Source organism: Peromyscus leucopus, chromosome 1 (genome assembly GCF_004664715.2).
Source record: "Peromyscus leucopus breed LL Stock chromosome 1, UCI_PerLeu_2.1, whole genome shotgun sequence".
NCBI lineage: Eukaryota > Metazoa > Chordata > Mammalia > Rodentia > Cricetidae > Peromyscus > Peromyscus leucopus.
The window spans coordinates 468,188-495,771 of record NC_051063.1 but is presented as its reverse complement, the minus strand read 5'-3'; the positions used below and the strand labels follow the sequence as shown (position 1 = coordinate 495,771).

The 27,584-nt window shown below is 49.9% G+C and overlaps 1 protein-coding gene across 4 annotated transcripts in view; it reads left to right on the top strand.

Moving 5' to 3' along the window:
• Atp9a (ATPase phospholipid transporting 9A (putative)) overlaps positions 1–27,584 on the top strand; it is a 108,833-nt gene that overhangs the window by 18,327 nt on the left and 62,922 nt on the right. For 3 of the 4 annotated variants that reach the window (XM_028859026.2, XM_028859024.2, XM_028859025.1), the window contains exons 2-6: positions 7,687–7,831; positions 11,298–11,411; positions 11,788–11,896; positions 25,582–25,640; positions 27,388–27,439. In XM_028859026.2, the coding sequence (XP_028714859.1) occupies positions 7,687–7,831; positions 11,298–11,411; positions 11,788–11,896; positions 25,582–25,640; positions 27,388–27,439 (479 nt within the window). Of the gene's footprint in view, positions 1–6,131; positions 6,336–7,686; positions 7,832–11,297; positions 11,412–11,787; positions 11,897–25,581; positions 25,641–27,387; positions 27,440–27,584 lie in introns of those variants that run through there. The other variant, XM_028859027.1, reaches the window with a different exon arrangement.

The window sequence follows — 27,584 nt, the reverse complement described above, 5'->3', positions numbered from 1 at the left end:
GTGATGTTCCTGTCACCCCTTGTTGGTTACCCTGTGCTGCTGTTGCTATCAGACAATGACCGAGTTATTTTGTGAAAAGTTTCTTTTTTTTCTTTAAATCGTGAAACATAGCTTATAAGATATGAGGCCTGGAGGGAGGAAGGCTCAGAGATCAAGAGCACTGGCTGCTCCTGAAGAAGCCTGGGTGTGCTTCCCAGCACCCACATGGCGCTTCACAACTACCTGTGACTACTTCTAGGGGATCCAGTGCCCTCTTCTGACTTCTGCTGGCACCAGGCACACACACAGTGCTTTTACATACATGTAGACAAACAGAACATGCATGCACATAACATAAATCTCAGAAAGACTGCCCATAGTCAGACATGGTAGTGCAGAGCTTTAATCCCAGCACTCAGGAAGCAGAGACCGGCAGATCTGTATGAATTCAAGGCCGGCCTGGTCTACATAGTGATCCTGTTTCCAGCAAACACACACACACAACAAGGAGAGCCTGTAATTAATTGAATTCCTTAAGCACTAAGTGCTCGTCTATACCGTGGACATAATTCCAAATTCTCAAAGTAGTTCCTCATGACAGGACTTCTCCTTCATAAAGGCCAGCTCAGATCACAGATGAGTGGTCCAAAGCCCACTGTTACTGTTGACCTGGGCTGGAGTTGGCACTTGGGTGTGTTTGGCTTGAAGCCTTACCCTACCCACAGGGCCCATGCGCCTTGGGACTGTGCCCGACCTTCAGCTTCTCACTCTTAAAGTGCTCTGCCTTGTGGCTACCTCCCAGTCTATCTAGAATGTGGGACAGAAGATTTTGTTGTTCGGTTTTGCTTTTTTTTTTTTTTTGGTCTGGTGGTGGTGGCACACGCCTTTAATCCCAGCACTCAGGCGGCAGCGGCAGGCAGATCTCTGAGTTCAAGGCCAGCTTGGTCTACAAATCGAGTCCCAGAACAGCGGGGACTGCTACACAGAGAAACCCTGTCTTGAAAAAAAAATCACTGTTGTAGCAGGTGGCAGTTCCCTTTGGTGTTGAAGCGCCCCAGCCGGGCTGGGGATGCAGCTTTGTCCAGGGAGTTCTTGTCTAGCCGTGAGGCCCCACATTGGATCTGCAGTTCAACCTAAACAGGTTGGTGGCACGCGGGAATCACCCCAGCATTTGGAAGATGGAGGCAGAGGATCAGAAGTCAAAGCCATCATCCTCTGTTACGCATCTTAGGATGCATGAGACCCGTCACAAACAAAACAAAGTAACAAAACCAAAGCAAAGTGTGGGCTTAGGCAGGAGGGCCATGAGTTGTGGTTAAGCCTGGGCTATAAAACAGATCATGAGTCAAGCACACCCACAAACAAAAGAAAGTAGAAGTAGATCCACAGGTATTGTGAGTTCCTGACTTGGGTCCAGATCAGCCAGGCACCGGTTCCATGCCTTCTTCTGCCACTCGGTAATGGGTGACACAGCTGTGGTGTCGGCGGGTTCTCCATCTGCTGTGACAGAGGGATGTGCTAGCCCCTGGCTTGTGCAGTTGTGAGCTGGAAGTGAGAACATGACTTTCCTCAGCTTTCTGGAGAGTGTACATGTCCGTCCAATCCACAGCATGTTGAGGGTCTGCACAGATCCCTGCAGGCCCCCACTGGGACCTCCCGCATCTGGTCCTATGTCTCTGTCCTGTGTGCTTGGACAGAGGCACCAGCCTCCAGATGATTTCCTGATTCACGTCCTCCCTCCCTCCCTCCCTCCCTCTGCCCTTCCCCCTCCCTCCCCCTTCCCCCTTCCATTCTTGTCCACCACAGCATCTTTTCTGCCTAGCAACCAAGATGACTTCTTTTTTTAATTGGGGTGTGTGTGTATTTACATTTATTTGTATGTGTAGGGCTTGTGCACACCACAGTGTGTGTATGTAGGTCAGAGGACAACCCATGGGAGTCAGTTTTCTTCTGTGATGAAGTCCAGGAGATTGAACTCAAGTTCTCAGGCTTGATGGCAAGCTCCTTTACCTACTGAGCCATCTCACTGGCCCCAGAGTGATCTTTTAAGAATGTAAATAAAAGCCGGGCGGTGGTGGCGCACGTCTTTAATCCCAGCACTCGGGAGGCAGAGCCAGGTGGATATCTGTGAGTTTGAGGCCAGCCTGGGCTACCAAGTGAGTCCCAGGAAAGGCGCAAAGCTACATAGAGAAACCCTGTCTCGAAAAACAAACAAACAAACAAACAACAAAAAAAAAAAAGAATGTAAATCAGGAGGCTGAGGAGATGGCTTAGTGTTTAAGACCACCGACTGCTTCCAGAGGACCTGGGTTCAGTTCCCACAACCACATGGCAGCTCACAACTGTCTATTACACCAGTTCCAGGAGATCCAATGCCTTCTTCTGACCTCCTTGGTCACTACATATGTATAGCACATGTGCACGTACATGAGTGCCAACAGAATACTCATACACATAAAATAAATCCAAAATTTAAAATGTAAGGAAGGCCTTTCCAGTCTGCTGCTGTAGCTCCAGTGAGCTCTACTGCATGTTAAGATCCAGACTCTGCCCTGGTGATGAGACTGACATTTCTGCCCACTGTTCCTCCTCCTCCTCCCTCTTCCTGCTTTTCTTCCTTATCTTCCCTCCTCCCTATCCATCCTCCCTCCTCCTCCTTATCCATCCTCCCTCCTCCCCTCCTCCCTATCCATCCTCCCTCCTCCTTATCCATCCTCCTTATCCATCCTCCCTCCTCCCCCTCCTCCTCCCTATCCATCCTCCCTCCTCCTCTTTATCCATCCCCCCTCCTCCCCTCCTCCTCCTCCCTCCTCCTCCATCCTCCTTTCTCCTCCTCTTCCTCTCCTCCCTCCTCCTTCTCCATCCTCACCCCTCCTCTGGTCTCACTCATCCTCCCTTTTCCCATCATGGTAGACTATTTCATCTGGACCAGTCTTCTCTGATTGCTTCAGGGGCTGTTTCTTGCCTCTCGGTCTTCACCTCGTCAGCTCATCTGCCTGGATTGTGTTCCTCTGCGTGGTTACATGGCTGCTGAGGTGGTTATTTTACTTTTACTCTTCTGAGGCACCATCTCACTATTTAGCCCAGGATATCTTCAAACTCAGTCCTTCTGCCTTAGTCTCCTTAAGGGCTGGGGTTCTCTTGTGTGCCAATACATGCATTGTTAGAGAACCCCTTCCTCCAAGCATCTCAGTGATCCTCATCGTCAGAGCCCCTATGGCTGCTGGCTCGAGACCCCCGGGTTGGGTTGTTAATGCTGATGTTCCCTCATGGATGGAAGGGGTCGGCAGTGCCACTGGGCTCTCTCCTGAGTGAGATTCTAGTCGCCTCCTCCTCCTCCTGGCCAGTGTTTTGCAGTTTGTCCCAACCATGCACATATTCTAGAGAGGTGCTACAGTGTCTCGACTCTGGAGGAGCACTCCATCCATGTAGCTATGAGGGAGGTGGCATCCATGCTGGGGTGGCTTCTCAGTGGTGCAGCTGCTTTGGGGTCACACCCCTGGAAGTGACTCTCTCTCATCTGTGCTTATAAGTAAGCTCAGTGAATTCGACAGTTCCCCAACATGGGCTTTTGTGCAGTGCTGCATTGGTTCCTCATTGGTGTCCTATAAGAGGAGGGTTGGTCGTTCTGGAGGCACCCAGTGTGGGGCATGGCTTGCTCAGTTTCCCTCCGCTAGACCACGGGACTCCGTTGTGTTAGTCAGTGCAAGTACCCACGGCCCAGCTGAGGATCTGGCCTGTGAGTGCTCAGGATGACCTGTGCTCAAACCATGACCAAAACCAGACAGCTCGCCCCATTCTTTCCAAGGGCTCAGCAAACACCGTTGACCTGAAGCGCAGACTGATCTGTGTTGAAAGTTTGCAACTTAGGCTTGTTTCCGGTGGAAACTGACTGACAGGCGAGCAAGTTGATTAACTGGGGTCGGACTTGGCCTTCATTGCTGCGCTCAGATAATGCAGGGCCCTTCATTTCCATGTGCTGAGTGCTGTAGAACAAGGTCCTCAAGGTAGAACAGCTGCTGTCTCCTTCAAACAGCCATGCTTGGAAGCGTCTGTCACCGTCCGGCAGTTTGACTGACTTTCCCTCATAGAAGGAGGGACCAGGGAGGGTCCTGAGTATCTAGACATTTGTATGCAGTTTTGCCCCAATTGGACTTGGCCTCTTGGGAGGGGCTGGAGTATGTATGTATTGGGTGGGGAAGATTCACTGAGGTAGGGGATATATCATCCAGGCGCAGACCATTCTGTTTGACTGCTTTGGGGCCACCCATATTCCTGCCAGAATCCCTCACCCATGCTCTGTAAGCAAGTCCAATAAACTCACTGGTTGCCCTGAGTGAACTCTGGTGGAGTGTGTTTTGATTTGTGGTTGGGACCATAGGAGGGGGGAAAGACCTTGTTGGCATCTTCTAGGGACATGTTGGGAAGGGGGACTGTGAAGGAAAAGTCCAGGGTCTTGTTCTAGAGTTTGGTACTCTCAGGACCTGGAGTATGACTTTTTTTTTTTAAGACAAAGACAGGGTCTTGCCTAAGCTCAGACCAACCTTGAACATGCTCTGCGGCCTCGTGTGGGTTACAAGTGTGGCAGTCTGGGCTGCATTGGTGCTTTGTATTGGAAGGGCTTCCTCAGTGGGTGGTCTGTACTGAAATGAATTTAACAGGAAAAGCAAAACGAACCATCTAGTCTCCCAGCCAATAGCTACACAGAGTTAAGAACAAACGTTAGTGAAGCGGGTCCAAGTCTTTCCTCGGCCTGGAACTTGGCAAGTAAGTTAGGCTGGCTGGTTGGGAAGCCCTAGGAATCACCTGTTTCGGCTGCCCCAATACTGGAATTACATACATACAATTATGCTTGGCTGGCTTGCTTGCTTATTTATTTATTTATTTATTTATTTATTTATTTATTTATTTATTTATTTTGCTTTTTTGAGACAGGGTTTTTCTGTGTAGCTTTGTGCTTTCCTGGAACTCACTTGGTAGCCCAGGCTGGCTTTGAACTCACAGAGATCCGCCTGGCTCTGCCTCCCGAGTGCTGGGATTAAAGGCGTGTGCCATCACTACCTGGCTTTATTTATTTTTTTAAGGAAGGAAGGGTTTATTCTTCTTATGGTTTGAGGGTGCAGCCTGTCATGGCGTCAGGAGCATGAGGCAGCTGATCTCCTTGCGTCCTCAGTCAGGAAGCTGACCTGGAGTTCTGGAGATTGAGCTCCGGGCCTCCTCATGCTTGTGAAGCAGGCGCCCCCCCCCCACTGGACCACCTCCCCAACTCTAGTGCTTTGCCTTTTAGCACAAATGGACGATGGAACCGTTTCATGTTTGAAGCTGCCAAGGCTGTTGGGAAGTCCACTTCATGGATCATTTCTGGAAAGTTAACCAGTTTCTTGCTGAGGAATGGATGGCTTTGCATCTGATGTTTGGCTTACACTATGAATGCTGGGATAAACATCCTGGTTCTTGTACACACACACACACACACACACACACACACACACACCCCTATAGGTTACTAAGGAGTAACAACCTAATTATTTAATATGTGGAACTTGTAGCCAAAACAAAACAGAAAAAAAAAAACAACCCACAAAACTTGTAGGAATAATAAACTGTGGTTCTCTTAATTCGTTTCCATCTCTCTTTAGATTATGTGGCATGCAATGTTTTCTATTGATTGATCTGATTTGACTTTATCATTTGTTTGTGTGAGTGTGGCATGAATGTGGAGCTCTCAGGAGGAAGTTCACTGTGGGCTTTGGGCCATCACGCCTGTGCAGCAAACGTGTTTACCCCCTCAGCCACCTCACCAGCTCTTAGGTACGACATGAAGGATTGTGGGAGAGTGAGGATTGTCAGGAACGTTCTACATGTGAAGTGGTCTGCTGCCTGTGAGGTGAATCTCCCCACCGCCCCCATCCATCCCTCCATCTCCCCTGCCTCCTCTTTCCTTGCTTCTAACACTCAGGTCACACAGCTTCAGCTAGTGTCCCCTCAAGCCAGCGAGGTGGCTGTACCTGAGAGCAGGCATGTGAAGAATGTGGAGTCCACAGGGCTTCTTGTGTGGATTCTGGCCCTAGAACCCCTTCAGTGGCTCGCAGCAGTTACTGGCTGTGGCACCTGTCTGTATCCCAGCATGCTCCACCCAGCTGAGTTTACTGGAATGAGGATGCTATTTTTAAGAAAGAGCATTGTGTTTCATCATGGAAATTTTGAGCTTCTGAGCAGCAGCTCGCGGCTGGCTCCGCTTTGGGGTCCTGCCACACATGGGTCCCATGGGCTTAGCCCTGAACCTTGGCATCCCATCCAGACCCGACCTGCAGGAGGAAGGGGAAGAGGAGGGTCCAGAGCGGACCAGGCATTATGTGAGTCATAGTCGCTATATCTGCCTGGTTTTACTTGGTGATAGCACAGGGGCGGCAGTCCGGGGATTTCCTCCTCCTAGCCTGTGCACACGGAAGCGGGAGGTGGAGTGAGCACCAAACGTGGCTGTGGTGGTGTTTCACTGTAGTCTCGGGCGGGTGATTGTCAAGCCCCCTGTTTACAAGCTCCGCTGAAGCAGGTTCTCACAGTGGCTTTACTGTGTGGTGGTAGAGCCCTGTGTGTCCCTTGGCTTATGTGAGGTGACTGGGAGCCAGGAGCAGGGTGCTGGAGGGTTGGTGCTTGGGGAGATTGGGCAGGGAGTGGCACTCAGGTCCTTGCTCTTGCAGCTGGCCACTGGCCCGTCTCCAGGTTCTCTAGGCACACAGACATGGCCTTTCTGCCTTGCGCCTTTAACATTTACTAAAAAGAGAACAGTTGGGGTGGAGAGATCCTCCGCTGTTCTTTATGTAATAGTCTTGACTGAGCAGGGACCCACACAGGGCAAGGTCAGATCTGGCTGTTGCTCATATCGTGGCTTGTGCACCCCATTCTGCACCCCCTGCCCTCATCTATAAAATGTATAAAAACCATAATAATTCTTCCTGAGATATATAAAGTTTCTTAAATTTTTTTATTTTTTATTTTTCAATGAATGTATTTTTGAAATAACTGGGTTTCAGGATTGCATTAGTTACACTTCTGGATGGTGTGATTAAATACCTAACAAAGCAGCGTAAAGAGGAAGGGTTTGCATTTTGGTTTATAGTCCATCGAAGTAGGGAAGCCATTGCCACCGGAGTGAGGCAGCTGGTCACGTGTCCACAGTCAGGAAGCAGAGACCAGTGAATGCCGACGATCAGCTGGATTTCTCCTTTTTGTTCAGTTTGGGAGCCCATGATACTGTCTACATGCCACTCCTGATACTGTCCATCATTAGGGTGGGTCACCCGATCTAGAAACCCCCTCCTGGACACGCCCAGGGGCTTGTTTCCATGGTGATTCTGAAGCTTCTGTCACAGGGACACAGCACCTTCTCTTTGGACCACTACGTCTTAGGTCACTGGAGGTTGGTTGTTATCCCACATTGGGTGGCTGTGGCCCTGTCCTGGCCAGGACCCTTTAAAGAAAAGCATTATGAGGAGAGTGGACAGATGTGGGCGTGGCTTTGATGGTGTAGGTTTGGCCTTATGTGAATCTCTGGCACGGGCACTTGTGGGCATGACTTAGATGCTGTGTGGGTATAGTCTTGATGATGGGGTGTGGCTTAGATGTGAGTATGGCCTGGATAACATGGACGTGGCCTTGATAGAATGGGGGCGTGGCTTTAATCTCGTGGGCTTGTCTTTCCCGTAGGTGCTGTGAGTGGCTGAGATGCTGTGGTGGAGGGGAGCCCAGGCCCCGTACTGTCTGGTTGGGACACCCCGAGAAGAGGGACCAGCGATACCCTCGAAATGTCATCAACAACCAGAAGTACAACTTCTTCACGTTTCTTCCCGGGGTACGTGCAGCCTCATTGTTCTTTTCCCACCATGAGTTTATGCCATGGCTCTGGTCTTAGCAGACCGTGGTTCCTGGGGTAGATTTTGTGAATGTCTTTGCTGTCTTTACCGCTGACCCTCCGTCTTCCCTGGCTGGGTGGGACTGCACCTGCAGGGATGTCTGCCATCTTCCAGACCATGGTGTCTGTTAGAATAACCAACCACGTTTATTGGGTGTTTTGGAGACTTAACATTATAGTCAAAATGCCGGAACAGGTTATCCGTGGTGTTTACGTTGTTAACCCATGCCACTGAGTGTGGGGAATTAGGCCCAGGAGGACTGGGGACTAAAAGTACAGAGAGAAAAATTTAGCCGGCCATGGTGGCGCACGCCTTTAATCCCTGCACTGGGAGGAGGAGGAGGCAGAGGCAGGCGGATCTCAGAGTTTGAGGCCAGCCTGGTCTACAGAGCGAGTTTCAGGACAGCCAGGGCTACACAGAGAAACCCTGTCTCGAAAAACCAAGGAAAGAAATGTCTCCCCCACTCCCAGCTGTTATTTTTTGAATTAGCGTATATCGTATATAGTAATGGGTCTCATACATGTGTATAATGTATTTTGACGGTGTTCACCCTTACCCTCTCTCCGACCCTCTCTCCTTCCCGCTGATCCCTTACTCTTCCCGAATAGGGGTCCCTTGCACTTCCAGGGCTTTTTTCTTTTGGTGACTCATTGAATTTATTAGGCTTGTTTACAGGAACACGGGCAGTTTACTAGTGGCCACACCTCTGAAGAAGCCCCTCCCCTCTCTAGCAACTATTAGTTGCCGGTAGCTCTTGAGGGAAGGGAAGGGTCCAGTGAGCCCCTCCCCCATGGTGATGGAATACTGACAGATCCCATCTCCACTCCTTTATGATGTTAAAATTCTCTTGTGGGGAGGGGACAGTGCCTTAAGAGCACTTGTTGCTCACACAGAGAACCTGGGTTCAATTCCCAACACCCACTTAGCAGCTCACAGCCACACATCACTCCAGTTCCAGGAACTCCAGCGCCCTCTTCTGGCCTCCTTGGGCACCAAGCACACATGTGGTGCAGATACACATGCAGGCAAACACACATAAAATAAAATGAGCAGATGAACAAAATAAAAATTAAAAACCTCCTCTTGTGGGCCAGGTGTAGTGGAGCACACCTTTAACTATAGCACTTGGGAGGCAGAGGCAGAGGGAGCCTGTGTGTGTTAGAGGACAGCCAAGATTACAAAGAGAGACTTGTCTTAGTTAGGGTTTCTATTGTGAAGAGACACCATGGCCACGGCAACTCTTATAAAGGAAAACATTTAATTATGGTGGCTGGCTTACAGTTCAGAGATTCAGTCCATTATCATCATGGTATGACATGGTGACGTGCAGGCAGACATGGTGCTGGAGAAGGAGCTGAGAGTCCTACATCTTGTGCAGGCAACAGGAAGTGGTCTCTCTCATTGGACATGGCTTGAGCATATATGAGACCTCAAAGCCTACTCCCACGGTGACACACTTCCTCCAACAAGGCCACACCTCCTCATGGTGCCACTCCCTATGGGGGCAGGTTTTTTTTTTTTTTTTTTTTTTTTAAACCACTGCAGAGACCTTATCTCAAGAAACCAAAAGAAGCTGGGTGGTGGTGGCACGCGCCTTTAATCCCAGCACTCAGAGGCAGAGCCAGGCGGATCTCTGTGAGTTCTAGGCCAGCCTGGTCTACAGAGCAAGATTCAGGACAGGCACCAAAACTACACAGAGAAACCCTGTCTCACAAAATTAAAAAAAAAGAAAGAAAGAAAGAAACCAAAAGAAGCAAACAAACAAAGATAAAAACCTAAACTTTCGGCTGACAATGGTGGTGAACACCTTTAATCCCAGCACTTGGGAGGCCGAGACAGACAGATCAATGTGAGTTCAAGGCCAGCCTACAGAGTGAGTTCCAAGACAGCCAAGGCAATACAGAGAAAACCCTGTCTAAAGAAAACAAAAACAAAAACCCCCAAACAAACAAACAAATAACCCCTAAACTTCTATCATGGGAGCCTGGTGGGATGGCTCAGTGGGAGGGAGGCGCTTGCCGCCAGGCCTGAAGACCTGAGTTCTGACAACTCATGTTTGATCCACATGGAAAAGAAAGCAAGCTGGGGCTGGAGAGATGGCTCAGAGGTTAAGAGCACTGGCTGCTCTTCCAGAGGTCCTGAGTTCAATTCCCAGCAACCACATGATGGCTCACAGCCATCTACAATGAGGTCTGCAGGCCAAACACTCACTGTATACATCATAAATAAATAAATATTTTAAAAAAAAGAAAGCAAGCTGACTTCTGTATTTTGCTTCTGATCTCTACATGTGTACCATGGTATGTGTGCCCCCTTTAATAATTCTTTAATAAATGTAATTTAAAAACCCATGGACATAGTTTTTGTCTTCAAATTACAGCATAATGGTCTCCTACTAGACTCCCTTTCCAGATAGAGTTTTGAGTTGCCAGATGTACTTCTAAAATACACAGTTTAAGAACTAAAACATAGGGTTGGGCATGGGGCACAGGCCTTTAATCCCAGCACTTGGAGGCAGAGGTAGGCAGAGTTCGAGGTCAGCCTGGTCAGTATAGCTAGTTCCAGGCCAGCTGGGGCTACATAAGGAGACTCTGTCCCCAGAAACAAGACTACAGGAGAAGTAAGCACACGCACATGCACGCACACGGGGGGGGGGGGGGGGGGACGGGGGACAGAGAACAAAGAACCACAATACAACCCTCAGAAGCTGGCTGACATAGTCATGGCCCCTGTGTGATCTTCCCCATTAGCTGCTCTGCGTCTTGCATTCGCAGTTTGCTTTTTTTTTTTTTTTTAAAGGAACTTCTTTTTAAAGATGTATTTATTTTATGTATATGGTGCTTTGTCTGCACGTACACTTGCTGGCCAGAACCAGAAGAGAGCATCAGATCCCATAACAGATGGTTGAGCCACCATGTGGGTGCTGGGAATTGAACTCAGGTCCTCTGGAAGAGCTGCCAATGCTCTTAACCTCTGAGCCATCTCTCCAGCTCCCCACAATTTGCTTTTTGAGACTGGCTAGTCTTGAACTTCCTAGGTAGCCAAGGATGACCCTCAATTTCTAATGCTCCTGCCTCCGGCTTCCTAGCTTTGACATTACAGGCATGCAGCATCACACCGAGTTTTACCGTGCTGGGCTTGGAACCCAGGATGTCATGCATGCAGGTGGGGGCTGGGGGTGGGGGGTGTGACTTTACACACACACACACACACACACACACACACCCCGTTGTTTCTCTTGCTCACACATGCCTTCCTAGAGCACACAGGACTGGGTAGGCCTTCCCTGTGCAGGCAGCATGCCCGCTGCATTCTCTGCAGGAATGCTTTGCCCTTTGCCCTCCCTCTGAGCCTGCCCAGGTACCAACCCTAGAGGATGCTGACGCCCCCTGCTCCCCGTTCCAGGTGCTGTTCAGCCAGTTCAGATACTTCTTCAACTTCTACTTCCTGCTTCTCGCCTGCTCCCAGTTTGTCCCCGAGATGAGACTGGGTGCCCTGTACACCTACTGGGTTCCGCTGGTGAGTAGTCGGCCTCAGGTCTGCAGACAGAACGTTCTTTGTTTCTGTGCCCTGGGCATCTGGGTCTGCACAGTGGCCTTTTAAAGGACATGTTGCGCTTAAGCCAACATACTGGGCATCCCACTTACGGTATTTAGGCTGCAGGTCAGGCACCATCAGGACCAAACTGCAGCAGAGCCCAGTCGGGTCCCCCAGACCCGTCAATCCATCCATCACCCCCTATGCTTTTGTGTGTGGTTCTAACTGTGAGTTACAGAGTGAAGACAAACTCTTGGTCCTCACAGATGGGGGTCAGTTTGTTTATCTTACTTTGTCCCAAGTATCAGGAGACGATAATTGGTCTCAGCAGGGCTCACCTCCATCCCTCTCTCTGCAGGGCTTCGTGCTGGCCGTCACCATCATCCGGGAGGCGGTGGAGGAGATCCGATGCTATGTGCGTGACAAGGAGGTCAACTCCCAGGTCTACAGCCGGCTCACATCACGAGGTCAGCCTCGGGCAGTGCTCGTAACTTAGTAGTAACTTAGTAGTCACTCGCTGCAGGCAGGTGCGGGGAGCAGAATTGTAGGTCCAGGCTTGGGACAGTTGCTCAGACACTAGAGGACAAGTTTGGGCCACTGTCATTGTGCTCCGAGAATTAGTCCTGTCTGCTGCATCTGGCTCACCCTTCCCTTCCTTTTGCTGGCTGAGAAGGAGGGAACATCCTGTTCATGTGATGCTGAACCGCTTTATTTTATTTTTATATGTATTTATTGTGCATATCCATGTTGGTGTGTGGGGGAGAGTATGACTCGTGCATATGGAGGTCAGAGAACAGCTTGCAGAAGTCATTTCTCTACTTCTACCATGTGGGTCCCTGGGGTCAAACTCAGGTTGTTAGGCTTGGTGACAAGCACCGTTACCTGCTGAGTTATCTCAGTGGCCCCAGAACAACTTTTAAAAACATCTTTTGGGAGCTGGGGGAATAGGTTTGTCAATAAGGTGCTGGTCTTGCAAGCAGGAGGACCTGAGTTTGACCCCTAAGGACCATGTGAAAATCCAAGAGCGACGGCGTGTGCCTATGATCCCAGCACCAGGGAGGCAGGGACAGGTGGGGCCCTGGGGCTTACTGAGCAGCTGGCCTGGCTGAAAAATGGTCTAGGCAGTGAGAGACTCTGTCTCAAAATACAAGGTGGGGGCTGGAGAGATGGCCCAGCAGTTAAAAACACTTACTGCTTTTACCTTGGACCCAGGTTCAGTTCCCAGGACCTATGTGGCATCTCACAACCACCTGTCACTTTGGTTACAGGGCATCTGATGCCCTCTCCTGGCCTCCACGGCACTGTATGCACATGGTGTACACATACATGCAGGCAAAAACTCATACACATGAAAACAAACAAAGATGGACAGCTCCTGAGGAACAACACACACACACACTTGAAAATTAATAAATGACTACTTTCAAAGATAGCATTCAACAGAAACTGTTTCCAGTTGAGCATTGCATCCTAAGATCTTGACAAAGGCATCAGCTTCATACAAACCGGCATCTGTGAAGGTTTGTTTGCAGGTGCCACAAACCCTCGCTCTGGGAGCATTGCCAAAGAGAAGTGAGCAGGCAGCCTCTCCTCACCGACTCCTTACAGGACACATCCCATTTTAAATGGGGAACTTTAACTTTATTATATATTTACATTTTTATGTAACTTAAAGTTTTATTTTATGTGTTTTGGCCTGCATGTATGTCTGTGTATACAGTGCTCTTAACTTCTAAGCTTGTGGGTTGCCACGTGGGTGCTGCGGATTGAACCTGGTCCTCCGTAAGAGTGGCCAGGACTCTTAACCTCTGAGTCACTTCTCCAGTCCCAGCTTCATTATATTTAACAAACATACTTTGGATATGTGTGTGTGTGGTCCGAGGACCGGTTGCGGGACTCGGTGCTGTCCTTCTGCGTTGGTTCCAGGAGGGGAGTTGTTGGGATTGGTAGCAGGGGTCCCCCACTGAGCCATTTCACCCATCCTTAAATGATAGAACTTTAAAAGCCCCCCACACACACCCTCGGAGAAGCCCAGCCTTGATTGCAGCCAGTGTTCCTGCCCACAGCAGGTTCAGGTGTGCGTTGGAATGTGAGGGTGCTGGTAAGGGTGTTGGCAAAGGGTGCTGGTAAGGGATTGGTAAAGGGTTTAACTAAGTCCCCAGAGGTTACTGACCTCCTCAGCAAGGATCATTATTTTAGGACAGACCCAATGTCCAAAAGGGCCTGGTTTTGGGGAAATTGGGAATTGTGCAAGAGATAAACTGAATGCCTGAGAGACCGTCAGATGCTTAGTGTGATCGGCTCGGCAGGCAGCCTGTCTGTGGTGTCGGAGTTCCCAGAGAATTCCCTTCTGGGAAACACATTGGGGTGACATGCTTAGGAAATGGTCTGTTTGTTTGAAGACGGTTTCCAGGTTGGTGGTCCGAAAAACCTCATGTCTCTGGAACAAGGACCGATTTGAATTAGATTGGAAATGCCCTCGGATTGCACAGCTGCTGTACTTTGGACAAAGTCTTTACAGAGGCAGGGGTTGGGGCTTTCCCCGTGACCAGTCGGAAGACTGCTCTGCAGGTGCTCTCTGAGGTTGTGTAATGAAATTAAATTATATTAAATCCTGTTTTAATAACATATGCTTACTGTAACGTTAGGATGCTTGGCAACCGACAAAAGCCACATCACAGACAAATGGTGGCCCTCTTCAGAGCCAAGCAAAGCGGCTTTGGATTCCTTTCAGCAAGCTAGCCAGGCTCCCGCCCTTCTGTGCTTCTTTTCATATTTCAACTCGTTTCTGGTGAATGACTCTTCAGCCCTCCCCTGTGCGCCCCATTTCCGGCTCCTGCCTTGATTCCGCTCAGTTGTTGAAAAGACGCTGAGAAGAATTGGCAGATGGTTCTAGCATGAAAAATGTGTCTTCTTTTGTTGCCCCAGTCTCCATTGTCACCCCAGTGCGCCTGAAGAAGAAAAATCCACAGATTTAAATATTAGCCCAGGCCCTGGCTCCGCACTCTGTCTTGGAAGTTCAACAAAACCCCCAAGAAACCGTCAGCCTGGGAAGGGATCCAGGCAAGGTTAGCTAGCTGATAGACTCTGGAGTGGAGAAACAGGAAGCCTGCTGTTCCCCAGTGTTGAACTAATGTTTCCTACAGGGAATCACTGAAGGGGGGCCACAAATGAGCCTGAGTTCATCTGCAGAGTCTTTTTCTTTCCTTTACAGGATTTGTGTGTGGGTGTGTGTGGGTGAGTAGGTGTGTGTGCACACACGCGTGCACACATGTGTATGAGAGAGAGAGAGAATATGTGTGTATTTATATATGTGTGCATGTTTGTTTGTGTAGAGTCCAGATGTTGATACTAGATGTCTACCTCAGTTGCTCTCCACCTTGGTGTTTGAGATGGACTCTCTCACTGAACCTGGAGCTTGCTGATTGGCTAGACTGGCTGTCCAGCAAGCCCCAGGATCCTTCTGTCCCCCTCTCTCTGCTTCCCAGAACTGGGATTACAGACACATTCCACAGTCCCCAGATTACAGACGGACACATGCTACAACCCCAGATTACTGACAGACACATGCGACAGTCCCTAGATTACAGACAGGCACATGCCACAGTCCCCAGATTACAGACAGACACATGCCACAGTCCCCAGATTACAGACAGACACATGCCATAGTCCCCAGATTACAGACAGACACATGCCACAACCCCCAGATTACAGACAGACACATGCCACAGCCCCCAGATTACAGACAGACACATGCCACAGTCCCCAGATTTTTCTGTGGGTGATGGGGATCCAAACTCACCTGCCCATGCTTGTACTAATGGGCCATCTCTCCAGCTCCTTGCTCTTTTTTATTTTTTTGAATCAGGGTCTTACATAATTCTGGTTGGGCTGGAACTCACTGTGTACATCAGGCTGGCTGGCAACTCGCAGAGATCTACTTGCTTCTGCCTCCCCAGTGCTGGGATTAAAGCATGCACTGTAGACCTGCTGTCTCAGTCACTGTTCTGTTGCTGCGAGGAGACACCATGACCAAGGCAATTTATAAGAGAAAGCATTTAATTGGAGGCTTGCTTACAGTTTCAGAGGGTTAATCCATGATCATCATGGTTGGGAGTGGAGCAGCTAGTAAGCAGGTATGGGCACTTAGAGCTCACGTGATTTGCAAGACTGGGCCTGCTGTGGGCTTTTGAAACCTCAAAGCCCACCCTTAATGACACGCTTCTGTTGCTGGAGTTTTCCCCAGTCCTGCCTTGCCCACAGTCAGGATAATCTCTCTCACCCGCCAGGCCCGCAGCACTCAGACCCAACCAAGTAAACTCACAGAGACTTATATTGCTTACAAACTGTATGGCCGTGGCAGTTGCTATCTAATTCTTCTATCTTAAATTAACCCATTTCTATTAATCTATACTTTACCATGTGGCTCGTGGCTTACCCCGGTACCTTACATCTCCCTTGTCATGGTGGCAGCTGGCAGTGTCTCTCTGCCTCAGCCTTCTACTTCCCAGAATTCTCCTCTCTGCTTGTCCCGCCTGTACTTCCTGCCTGGCTACTGGCCAATCTGTTTTATTTATTAACCGATCAGAGCAACACATTTGACATACAGAACATCCCATAGCACACTTCCTCCAACAAGGCCACACCTCCCCCAACAAGGCCACACCTCCCCCAACAAGGCCACACCCCTAATCCTTCCCATCAATTAATGGAAACATTAACAATTCCATCAAGTGGGGACCAAGCATTCAAACACATGAGCCTATGGGGTTGTGAGGGCATTTTCATTCAAACCACCACAGTTGTCTTGTTTTTTGAGATCAGGTATCACTTTGTAGCCCAGGTTGGCTGGAGCTCAAAGTTCTCCTGCCTCATCCCGTAGAGTTTGAGAATTTGAGACGAGTGCCACGGTGCCTGGTTCTGGGTCCCTTTCTGGACACTGTATCCCTGCTTCTTAGCAGGATTCTCACCATCAGTGATAACGGTTCCAAGGCCCGTGCTCTGTCCTGTTGCTGGCTTACCCTGCGATATGGGCAGGTCCTACCAGCTGTGAATACCCCAGGGCCCCTCCAGACTCCAGCTTGCAGCATTCATTGCTGTAGCTGGCTCTCTGTACAGTCTTGGTGTGAGCTGAGCAAAGGCCGTGGTGTGAAAGGCCGTGGTGTGGGTGGTGAGTGGCATTCACAGGTGTTAGTTAGTAGGTAAATGAGTAAGAGTTGTGAACTTGAAGTTCAGGGCTGGAAGAGGAGGCTCCCACCCCAGTCCCACAGGACAGAAGAGGTCAAATGTAAGGGTTTCAGCCAGCTGCAGGACCTCACACCTGTGTCCACAGCCTTTGGGAGGCTGAGGTAGGAGGGTCGTGAGTTCAAGCCTGGCCTGGGATAATTGTAAGAAACAGTTTTAGCCAAGCATGGTGGTGTACACCTTCAATTCCAGCATTTGGGAAGCAGAGGCAGGTAGAGCTCTGAATTAGAGGCCAGCTTGGTCTATACAATGAGTTCCAAGCCAGCCAAAGCCATATAGTAAATCCCCATCTCTAAAGAAAAAAAGAAACAAAACAAGAAACTTTGTGTGTATTGGTGATCTTTGTGTTGTTCTGACCAAATTACCTGACAGACATAATTTAAGAAATGAAAGCATCGGCCGGGCGGTGGTGGTGCACATCTTTAATCCCAGCACTCGGGAGGCAGAGGCAGCGATCTCTGTGAGTTCGAGCCAGCTGGCTACCAAGCGAGTCCCAAGAAAGGCGCAAAACTACACAGAGAAACCCTGTCTCGAAAAATCAAAAAAAAAAAAAACCCAGAAATGAAAGCATCACTTTGGCTTAGAGTTTCAGAGAGTGTCAATACACCTTAGTGGGATAGCGGCCTCCATGAGCACGTGGTGGGGCTGTTTGTATCTTTACATCCTGGGACCAGGATGAGAACATGAAGCTGCTGGAACCAGGGGTAGGTGTCACCTTCCAAGGCCAGCCTCTAGTGGCACTCCCTCCGGCTAGGCCCCACCTCGCAAATAGAGCCACACTGGTGATTAAGCATTCCAGAACACAAGCCTGAGGAGAGAGTTTGGATGCAAACCATGTGGAGAGGCGTGGTATCCACACCTGAAGCAAATCCACAGGCAGATAGATGTTCACACGTCTATAGCCCTAGCTACTTAGGAGGCTGAAGCAGGAGGATTCTTTGAGCTCAGGTGTTCAAGACCAGTTGGAATAACACAGGGAGACCCTGGCTTTAAAAAGCAAGACAAACCTGGGTATGGTGGCCCATGCTGATAACCCAGCGCTCAGGAGTTGGAAGCTGGAGGATCAGAAGTTGAAGGCCAGTTTGAAGCCAGACTGAGCCACATGATACCCTGTCTCAGCCGTCCCTGCCCTGGAAAAGCAAAAAGAATTTCAAGATGGTTCTAGTGGAGCATTGAACCACGTTTGGGACCTTCTGGATGTGGGTTCCGTGTCGGTACCAGATGTATACTCAGCTAGCCCCGGGAAAGGTTCTAAAAGAGCCAGATGTGGTGGCACATGCCTTTGTCCTCAGCACTCAGGTGGATTTCTGTGAGTTTGAGGCCAGCCCAGTCTACATAGTGAGCTCCAGGCCACCCAGGGTTACAGAGTAAGACTCTGTGTCAAAAACAAAAATGAAAAGCGTTCTCCAAAATAAGAACAGGTTGAATGTAGGGCAGAGCCAGTGAGGCCTGGAGGCCCTGGAAGGTCAGTTCTGTGATGGGGAGCTTCCTTACAAAGGATGGTACAGGAAGAGAGGGCTACTGGCGTGGCTTGGGAACAACGTTGTCCACATTGGGAACTGGGCACGAGACGGGCACTGTCTGCCCAAGCCAGCCAGGCACCAGTACTGGCCTTGTCAGCTGTCCTGGGTGACTCTAGGGAGGGAGCTCTTGTGGTGGCTGGGGAGAGGGAGGGAGGGAGGGAGGGGAGGGGAGAGTTTCCTCTTTACACCCTTTGCGCAGGCTTTGACAGGCTCCAGGACAACAGGAAAGCATTGTGTCCGAGAGGGCAGAATGAGGTAAGGGCAGAGCTGAGGACGAAACTCAGGCCTGCCTGAATATAAGGCCTCCTCCTCCTCCTCCAGACTCAGGTGCACTGTGTTCGTGAGTCAAGGGAGCCTCAGTGTGTGTGATGACCTCAACTGCTCCTGTGTGCGCAGCCCTGATACCAGGGCTGATATAGATAGGGCTGCAGAGGGCTCTTGATCTCAGGCTTTAAAATTTTTCTTTTAGAGTGTGTGTGTGGGCATGCATGCACACGTGTGAGTGTGTGTGTGTGCATGCCCACACACAGACTCTTAAGACTTTTTAACTTTATATTTTTATAGCAGAAGTTTAATTCTTTGGGGTGTGTGCCTGTGAGGGGGGGGGTGAGAGACATGGGCTAGAGGAGGTATGTGCCTGTGGGGGTGGTGGGAGACATGGGGTAGAAGGAGTATGTGCCTGTGGGGGGAGGTATGGGCTGGAGGGGTGGCTGTGGGGGCGTGGGAGACATGTGCTGGGGGCGTGTGTGCCTGTGAGTGGGCCGGGGCTGAGAGGCATGGGCTAGGTAATGGGCTGATTTAATGGGCTTGCATTTTCACAGATGAGTGTCCAGTTCTTCACGTGGGCCTCCCTTCCTGACTAACAGCCCAGGAAGGGCTGAGTGAGGCCGAGGTAATTAGCCTTGAGCTGGTGCAAGCAGAGGTGTGATGAGCATGTGGCCTCGCTCCTGCTGGGGGCATCTGGACAGATCCGTGCTGAGCCAGAGCCCACGTGGGGTGTACAGACCCCCGGGTCTTCAACCTTTCTTAGGGCGTGTACTACACGTGATCCCTTGCCTCTCTCGTGAACACTGTTGGCCCGGCTTACAGAGTGTCTGGGGTCAGTGAGCTCATCCTCCTCTGAAGACTTCCCTTTTCAGTTTAATTCCGAATCTCCTCCGGCTGGTTCCTGGGGTGTGAATGATGCTCCCTTCTGACCCGAGGACTCCTGCATTTTTCTTAGGAGGTCCTGTCTACCAGCTTTAATCAGCATGAAGGGATGCAGTCGTTAATGGGACTTCTTCAGTTAATAGTTAACCAAAGTACTACTTCTCTGTCTTTAGAGTATAGACTGTTTAATGACTGACTATGGAATTATGTAGTTTTTAAAAATTAAAAGTTTTTTTTTTTTTGGGGGGGGGTGATTTCACTGTGCACACCAGGCTGGTCTTGAACTCACATAGATCTGCCTGCATCTGTTAAGTTTTTGTTTTGTTCCGTTTGTGGGTGTTTCACTTGCATGTGGATCTGTGGACCATGTACGTGCAGTGCCTGTGGAGGCCAGAAGAGGGCGTCAGGTCCCCTGGAACTGGAGTTACGGGTGGTTGTGAGCCACCATGTGGGTGTTGGGAATTGAACTGGGTCCTCTGCGAGAGCAGTCAGAGTCCTGAACCTCTGAGCCATGGCTTTGTCCCAGCATTTGTTTACTTTTTTAAGGAGAGAATTACAGGCTTTAACTTCTTTCCCCTAATTTTAGTTGTTAGTGTCTGCTGTGTGTAGGGTGGTGGGTCAGACTGCTTTCCCCGCTGAGCCGTGCATGTTGCTGCTGGCCCTAGTGACGGACTTCTGGATACCAAAGTATTAAAACTCCTGCAAAAATCCTCCAGGACAGACTCACCACAGACTTTTTCATGAGATCTGACAGATGCAACTTTTTCTTTGCTAATATTTGATCCTCATTGTAGTTCAGTGGTAAGTGGATCCGTTGTTTAGTGAAGAAAAACTGAACAGTATCTCACATTAAAATTATAGTTAGCCGGGTGGTGGTGCACACCTTTAATCCTAGCTCTCGGGAGGCAGACGTAGGCAGATCTCTGAGTGTGGGGTCAGCCTGCTGGTCTACAGAGCCAATCAGGACAGTAGGGCTGTTACACAGAGAAAACCTGTCTCGAAAGAAAGAAAGGAAAAAGTACAGTTTATCTTTTCAGAACACATACGTTTATTTAGTGTGTGTGTGTGGTGTACGGGAGTGCCTGGCACACGTGTGGAAGTCAGGCCTGCACAGGGGAGTTCTCTCACCATGGTGGTCCTGAGAACTGAGCTCAGGTCAGCTCTGCCAATGTGGGCCTTCACCGGCTGAGCCGCCCCACCGCCCCTGCCCTGCCAATTGTTCCAAAAACCGGCTTCCTGCTCTCCGGCCCTTAGCCTGTTCGTCATTTGGGCACGTTGTCAACTGGTGCTGACCCTTGATATCCTTACTGAAAAGGCTCTATAACTTGAGTATAAACTTACAGTATTTAAATCCTAGTCTTGTTTCTTCCTTTTCTTTTCCCTTTTTTAATTCTGATTTAAACAGAGGTGCTTTATGACCACACTTTTCAACCTCAGCTCGTTTTTCAAGTGAGTCTTTCCCTGGGGTTTGGAATTGCCGACATCTGACTATGAAAACCTCACCTTTAAGCCTCTGAACTCTGGGCCTGTGGAGGTGTTTTGATGTCAGCTCCAGGAAATGTACACACGAGTGGAATTTACAGCTCATCACTGCCACAGTTAGATTAGAGAGTAATCCATTAGCCAGGGCGTCCACAACAGCAGCCTGTGTCCTGCACTCACCATGAAAAATAGAATTGTAACTTGAGGTGTTCAGGGTCAAAAAACCGGCCCCCTCGGACTGGTGCCCTGGAATTTGTTTAAGGATGGCTTTCCCCTCTGTGGGGGGAGGGCGGAGTGGGGCCGTCATCTCCTTGCTTCTGTCCAAGGAAACATCTGGCGTCTCCCTGCCGCAGAGACAGACGGTTCTTATTCTGGAGCTGTCATCCATGAAAGGTGGGCTTGGGCCCGGCGGTTTGCTTATGAAAAGCTTGGGGTCCAACGCTATGGAAATAAACAGCTATGCCCATTGGCTGCTCGGCCCCTCCTGTAAACTGACGGCAAGCCTGCTGGGGTGAGACGGTGAGAGTGGGTAGGGGTGGAGTTATCAGAAGCTGCTTAACGATCAGGGATGTGTCTGGAGAATTTTCCACATCACATTTGTAAGAATCTCATTTCTGCCTCTATGGAACGCACGGAAAAAAGCCTCAGAGCCTGGGGGCTGGCAGGATGGCCAGTGAGGAAAAGCACTTGCGGCCAAGCCTGATGACTTGAGTTCGACCTCCTGAATCCACACGGTGGGAGGAGAGAACCAGTGCCTTAAGTTGCTCTCTGACTCCACGCTCATGCCGAGACACACAAGTACCTACACACACATGCAGTAACTAAAACAAATGAAGTGCATGTGTGGAGACGTCTCAGAGCCAGGCAATGCATGCTGGGTACAGGATCCCAGGAGGGGAAAAGACACATCCTGGGTCTCCCTCCTCAGGGTCCTTCGATGCTTTGGCATTTTGTCGTCCTCTCTCGAGCCAGCTGTAGAGTAGGCAGGGCTCAATATGAAACGAAATGCAGATTGATCCTGTGTTAAATATAAGAATTAAAAAGTGTGCGAGTGCGTGCGTGTATGCGCGCACGCATGTAGGGCAGATCACAACTTTTAGGACTTGGCTCTCTCCCACCATGCGGGTCCCCAGGATTGAGCTCTGTTCCTAGACTTGGCAGTGGGCGCCTTTACTCACTGAACCATCTCAGTGGCCCCTGTTTGAGGATGTCAAGCTCCTGCCTCGGCTGCTCCCCTGCTTTCTACTCTTCCTGTCCCCCTTTTCCTCCTCCTCCTCTGCGAACATTTCTGGAAGACCGTGGTTGATCTGCAGTTAGGAGTCGTGGGCTGTAAACAGTCTTTCATTCTGGGGGTCAGGCCTAGTCACCGGAGGCTGCCACATTCCTATTTCAGTGGCTCACGACAGAGGGCTGGTGAGGCAACTCAGAGGTAAAGGTGTTGCCGCCAAACTTGACAGTTTGAGAGTTCTGTCCCCAGAACTCATGCAGCAGGAGGTTCCAATCTTGAATTTGTCACCTGGTCTCCACATATGTGTACACGCACACCCACGCACACCTACACACACCACCGTGTATGAGGTGGGAAGTCCAAGTTTTATGCCTGTGTAACTAGTATAACAGGTGTGGATCTAAGGAATTCTCTTTCTTTTAATTTATTTTTTAATGTTTCTATTTTATGTGTATGAGTGTTTTTCCTGCTTAGATGTCTCTGCACCACATGTGTGCAGTGCCTGTGGAGGCCGGAAGAGGGCATTGGATCCCCTGGAACTGGAGTTCCAGATGGCTGTGAGCCACCATGTGGGTACTAGGAATAGAACCCTAGTCCTCTGGAAAAGTAGTCAGTGCTCTTAACCATTGATCACCTTTCTCATCTGGGGTTTCTCTTGAAGATGCTGACCTGTGGCTCACCCCCCAAAAAACCTAAACAAATAAACCACCACCAACAAAACGCTGTTACAATCCCTGGTTAAGCCACACAGGTGTCCTGGCCGTGTGTGGGTCCTGTGGTCCCCTTGAGATCTTGCTGCTGGGCCAGGTATAGTGGGCGTGTTTGCATGAAGCATCAGCCTGCTGGGGAGACCTGGTAACCGCAGAGGCACTCGAGTAAAGGAGGTTTGCTGAGGTAGAGTGGATGGATTGATGGGGACAGTTTAAATGAGCTGATCGTAAGTCAGGATTGGGTGTGGAAAGAGAAGACTGTACCGGGGCGTTTGAAAAAGTTGAGTTAGTTTATATATTTGGTTTTATATATATATATATAGTTAGTTAGTTAGTTAGTTAGTTAGTTAGAAAAGAAACCTCCCTCATGCTTATTGGAAGCAGTGTGAAGGATTTAGAAATGAATCTGAACGTTGATAGAGTGAGTCCCTGTCAAGCCTGTGATCCCATCCTGTTCTCTGCCAAGCTCCCAAACACACAGACCTGTGGCTGACAGCCGGGTTAGCAGTAAGTTAGGCTTTGCCATTGGTTCGAGTCAGGCCATTGGCATATATTTCGGTAATAGAACCAAAGACAGCGTAAATTTAAGTTTGGTAAAATTGGACCGAGCGCCCAAGGAAAGGCTCACCGGAGCCACGGGTGGGGCTGGACTTCAGATCTGGCACTGCAGCTAGTCCACCGGGCTCTCCCACCTGCCGCTGTCGCCCCCTGGTGTTCAGGAAGAGTGGGGCAGGCCTGTTTCTCCACCTCAAATTTCACTGGACCCCATAGCTGCAATTTGTCCATCTCTGGAATGGTCTGACCCCCTTGGATCAAAAGGATGAGCTATTTTGGCTTATTTTGAGACAGGAGCTCACTATGTAGCCCAGGCTGGCCTTGAACTCACAGAGATTCGCTGCCTCCGCCTCCCAAGTGCTGGGATTAAAGCTGTGTACGCTGTGTACCCATCATTCTGGCTTTTTTTTTTTTTTTTTTTTTTTTAAAGAGAAGAACTGTTCCATTTATTTATTTATTTTATTTTATTTATTTATTTTTTTTGGTTTTTCGAGACAGGGTTTCTCTGTGTAGCTTTGCGCCTTTCCTGGAACTCACTTGGTAGCCCAGGCTGGCCTCGAACTCACAGAGATCCACCTGCCCCTGCCTCCTGAGAGCTGGGATTAAAGGCATGCGCCACCACACCCGGCCTGAACTGTTCCATTTATGTATGTGTATATGTGTGTGTGGGGGGGCGGTGACTGACAGCTTGAGGGAGCTGATTCTCCTGTCTTGTGGGCTGGAGGTGGAACTCAAGTGTCAGGCTTAGCCTCCAGTGGCAGCTGAGTCCTCCGGGGCTTCAGGGATACATTGTTGCTGGTGTGGACCCAAGTGTGCAGACTCTTGGATTCCAGTGGCTGCTTTTGTGCTAGACAGGTACAGGGTTCACCTTGCCTTCCTCCAAGCAGAGAGCTACTCACACCCTTTGTGTTGTGTCAGGGTTTAAAAGTGTTGGAGAGAGCTCTGTCTGGGGATGGTGTTTGGTGAGGATGCTGGTGCTCTTAACTCAAGAACTCTGGATGTGTTGTGAGGAGACTCGTGGGTGGTGAACTCAAACTGGGCTGGGAACTCTGGTGAACTCTGGATGGTGTTTGTGAGGATGCCGGGGTGGTGAACTCTGGATGGTGTTTGGATGCCGAACTCTGGATGGTTTGGTGAGGACTCTGGATGGTGTTTGTGAGGATGATGACTCTGGATGGTGTTTGTGAGGATGCTGGATGGTGTGGTGAGGATGTGGGGGGGGAACTCTGGATGGTGTTTGTGAGGATGCCGGGCAGGGGAACTCTGGATGGTGTTTGTGAGGATGCCGGGGTGGGGAACTCTGGATGGTGTTTGGTGAGGTGCCGGGTGGGAACTCTGGATGGTGTTTGGAGACGCACAAGAGGAAAGCAGGTTCTGCTCTCACTCACCTGATTCTCTCGAGACGGGGTCTTGCTGAACCTGCAGCAGGCTGGTGAGCGAGCCCTGCGATCAGCTCCTGTCTCTGCCGCTCTCCCAGTACTGGGATCACAGGCACCAGAATGCCGTACCTGGGTTTTGTTGTCGGTTTAGGTTTTAGTTTTTATTTGTGTGTGCGCAGGTACTGGAAGAGGCCAGAAGCGGGCACCCTACCCCGGAGCTGGAGTGCCAGGCGGTTCTGAGCCAGGAGTGCTAGGAACTGAACTCCACCTCTGAGGGGAAGCAACTGCTCTTTAAGGCAGGGTGTCTTCCGGCTTTTCCGTAGGTTTCGGGGATGGAACTCAGGTCCTGCTGTCTGTGTGGCAGAGTCTCCGCCCTCTGAGCATTTTATCTTGATGACTTGGTGAATAATACCTGTGCCATGGCACTGGTTGTTGATTTAGAAATGATAAGTTATGGTGGGGGCAGCCTGTTTTTCCTGAGGGGCCTGAGTTCTGCTGTCTGTGGAGCAGAGACTGGGTTTCTGAAGCCACAGGGGCCATAGGCAGACCTCCTCCTGGAGAGGCAGACGTGGGAGGTGGGCGCTCCTGTGTCTTGCTACCTGGTAGAATCTAGCCCAGTGGTTCCAGTCTTCCTAACGCTGTGGCCCTTTAATACAGTTCCTTATGTGGTGACCCCAACCATAAAGTTATTTTCGTTGCTGCTTCATAGCTAATTTTACTACTGTTATGAACTGTGTAAATATATGTGTTTTGCGATAGTCTTAGATGACCCCTGAGAAAGAGTTGTTCAGCCCTGAAGGGGTCATGACCCACAGGTTGAGAACCACTGATCTAGATTGTTAGAGACAGTGATGAGGTCTGTGTTGGTCTGTTGCTTTGCAGGGACCGTGAAGGTGAAGAGTTCGAACATCCAGGTGGGGGATCTCATCCTTGTGGAAAAGGTGAGTGGGGTCTAGAAACGTCTCAGGGGCTGGGCATCACTGGGAGGCAGAGCATGGGTCCATGTTGGGTGGAGCCCTGCTTGCACTCTATGCTTCTGGTAGACTCATGGAAGAACTCTGGCATGCTAGCAAACATCTCTGCCTTGGGGAGAAAAACTTCTGCCCCAGGAGACAGACACAAAAAGATTTCTCCAAGGTACTCGTGTGCTGGGGAGCCAGGAGCCCTGCTTATAGTTATAAACACAGCGTACCTTTGGTTTTCTGATTGGTGTGTTTGTTTTGGGGGGAGGTCAAAAAGAACCCCACTCAATCATGATGTCTTTTCTGTTAGTCAGCTTGCCACACTGACACTTGAAAATATTTATTGAAGTCACCTTTGTTGAACTGTTACCTGCCAGCAGTCTATGGGGGTGGGGCTCAGAGTGACAAGAGCGGTAGATGTCTGTTAGCGTCTGTCACTTGACGTAACACCGGAGGAAGGGTCTGTTCACTGTGTGTATCTGGGAGGTGTGAGCTCTGGGGGTGCGGGTCTAGAGAGTCTGGGGATCATATTTGGTCAGAAAAAAGATCCCGTCTTACCCTGTGTCTTATTGCTGTGAAGAGACACCGTGACCATTGTAACTCTTAACATCTTGACTCACAGGCAACAGGAAGTGGTCTGTCTGACTGGGTGTGGTTTGAGCATTTAGGAGGCCTCAAAGCCCGTCCCCACAGTGACACACTTCCTCCAACAAAGCCACACCTCCTAATAGTGCTGCTCCCTTTGGGGGACATTTTCTGCCAAACCATCACACCTTGGTTCTGTAGGAACTGAACAGTGCCACTTAGTGGGTTAAGTCCAAGCACTCAAGGCTAATTTAAGGGAACAGGGATGCTTGGGGTCAGAGCCTCTGTCTATTGTCATATTCCTTCTTGCCACAGCCACACAGGGCTGCGGCCACCCCTGCTCCCATGTCTGTCTGTCTGTCTATATATGTATGTATGTATGTATGTATGTATGTATGTATGTATGTATGTATGTATTTATTACTGGTTTCTGAAACAAGGTCTCACTGTGTAGACTGGGGAACTCACAGATGTGCCTGTCTCTACTGGGAATAAAGGTCCGCACACCTGGCCTGGCCTTCCCTCTTTATCTGCGGATGGCTTTAGTTCCTTCTCTCCACTTTACTGATTAGCCCACCCCCTCCTAGAGGGTGTAAAGTGCTTGCCCACAAGAATGAGGACCCACGTTTGGTGGCACCCATGTCAAAAGTGGTATACCCAGCCCTGGAGAGGCAGAAGCGGGTAGATCCCTGAGGCTCTCTGCCCAGTAATCGGAACCTCCTTGGCAAGTCTTAGGCCAGTGACAGATCCGGTCTCAAAGAAACAAGGACCTCTGTCCTCCACGCAAACACACACACACACACACACACACACACCCCAGAAGAGAAAAGCCCAGCGTGGAGCCGGCAGAGGCAATAGAGAGGCTTGCAGTCCTGCCTTTAGTGCCTATTAGCTGGGTGGGGGCAGGGGTGTGAGGGGCTGTGGGTTCAAGAAGTGAAGGGGGGTTCCAGGAACCGTGTTCCTTTCCACATGACATGTTGGCGGGGTTAATAAAGTGCGAGGAGTGTGCGAGATCCTGCAGGTTCCAGATAGAACCTGTGCTTAGCTGCAACGGAGCTTGGGGCTTAAAAGAAAGGGGGGCTGGGGAGAAACCCCACCTGTGGCTCCTCACAGTGATGTTCCGGCTTCTTTCATTTCCCAGAACCAGCGGGTCCCTGCAGACATGATCTTCCTGAGGACTTCAGAGAAAAATGGTAAGCATCTTATGGAGAGTGACCATTGGCCTTTCCAGTGATAATCATTTGAAAATGTCACAGGGTAGATGTCATTGTTGGAACCTTGCAGGCAAGCCAGAACATCTCTGTAGAGGGGTCCTTCACAATTAAAAGTGTTTTGTGT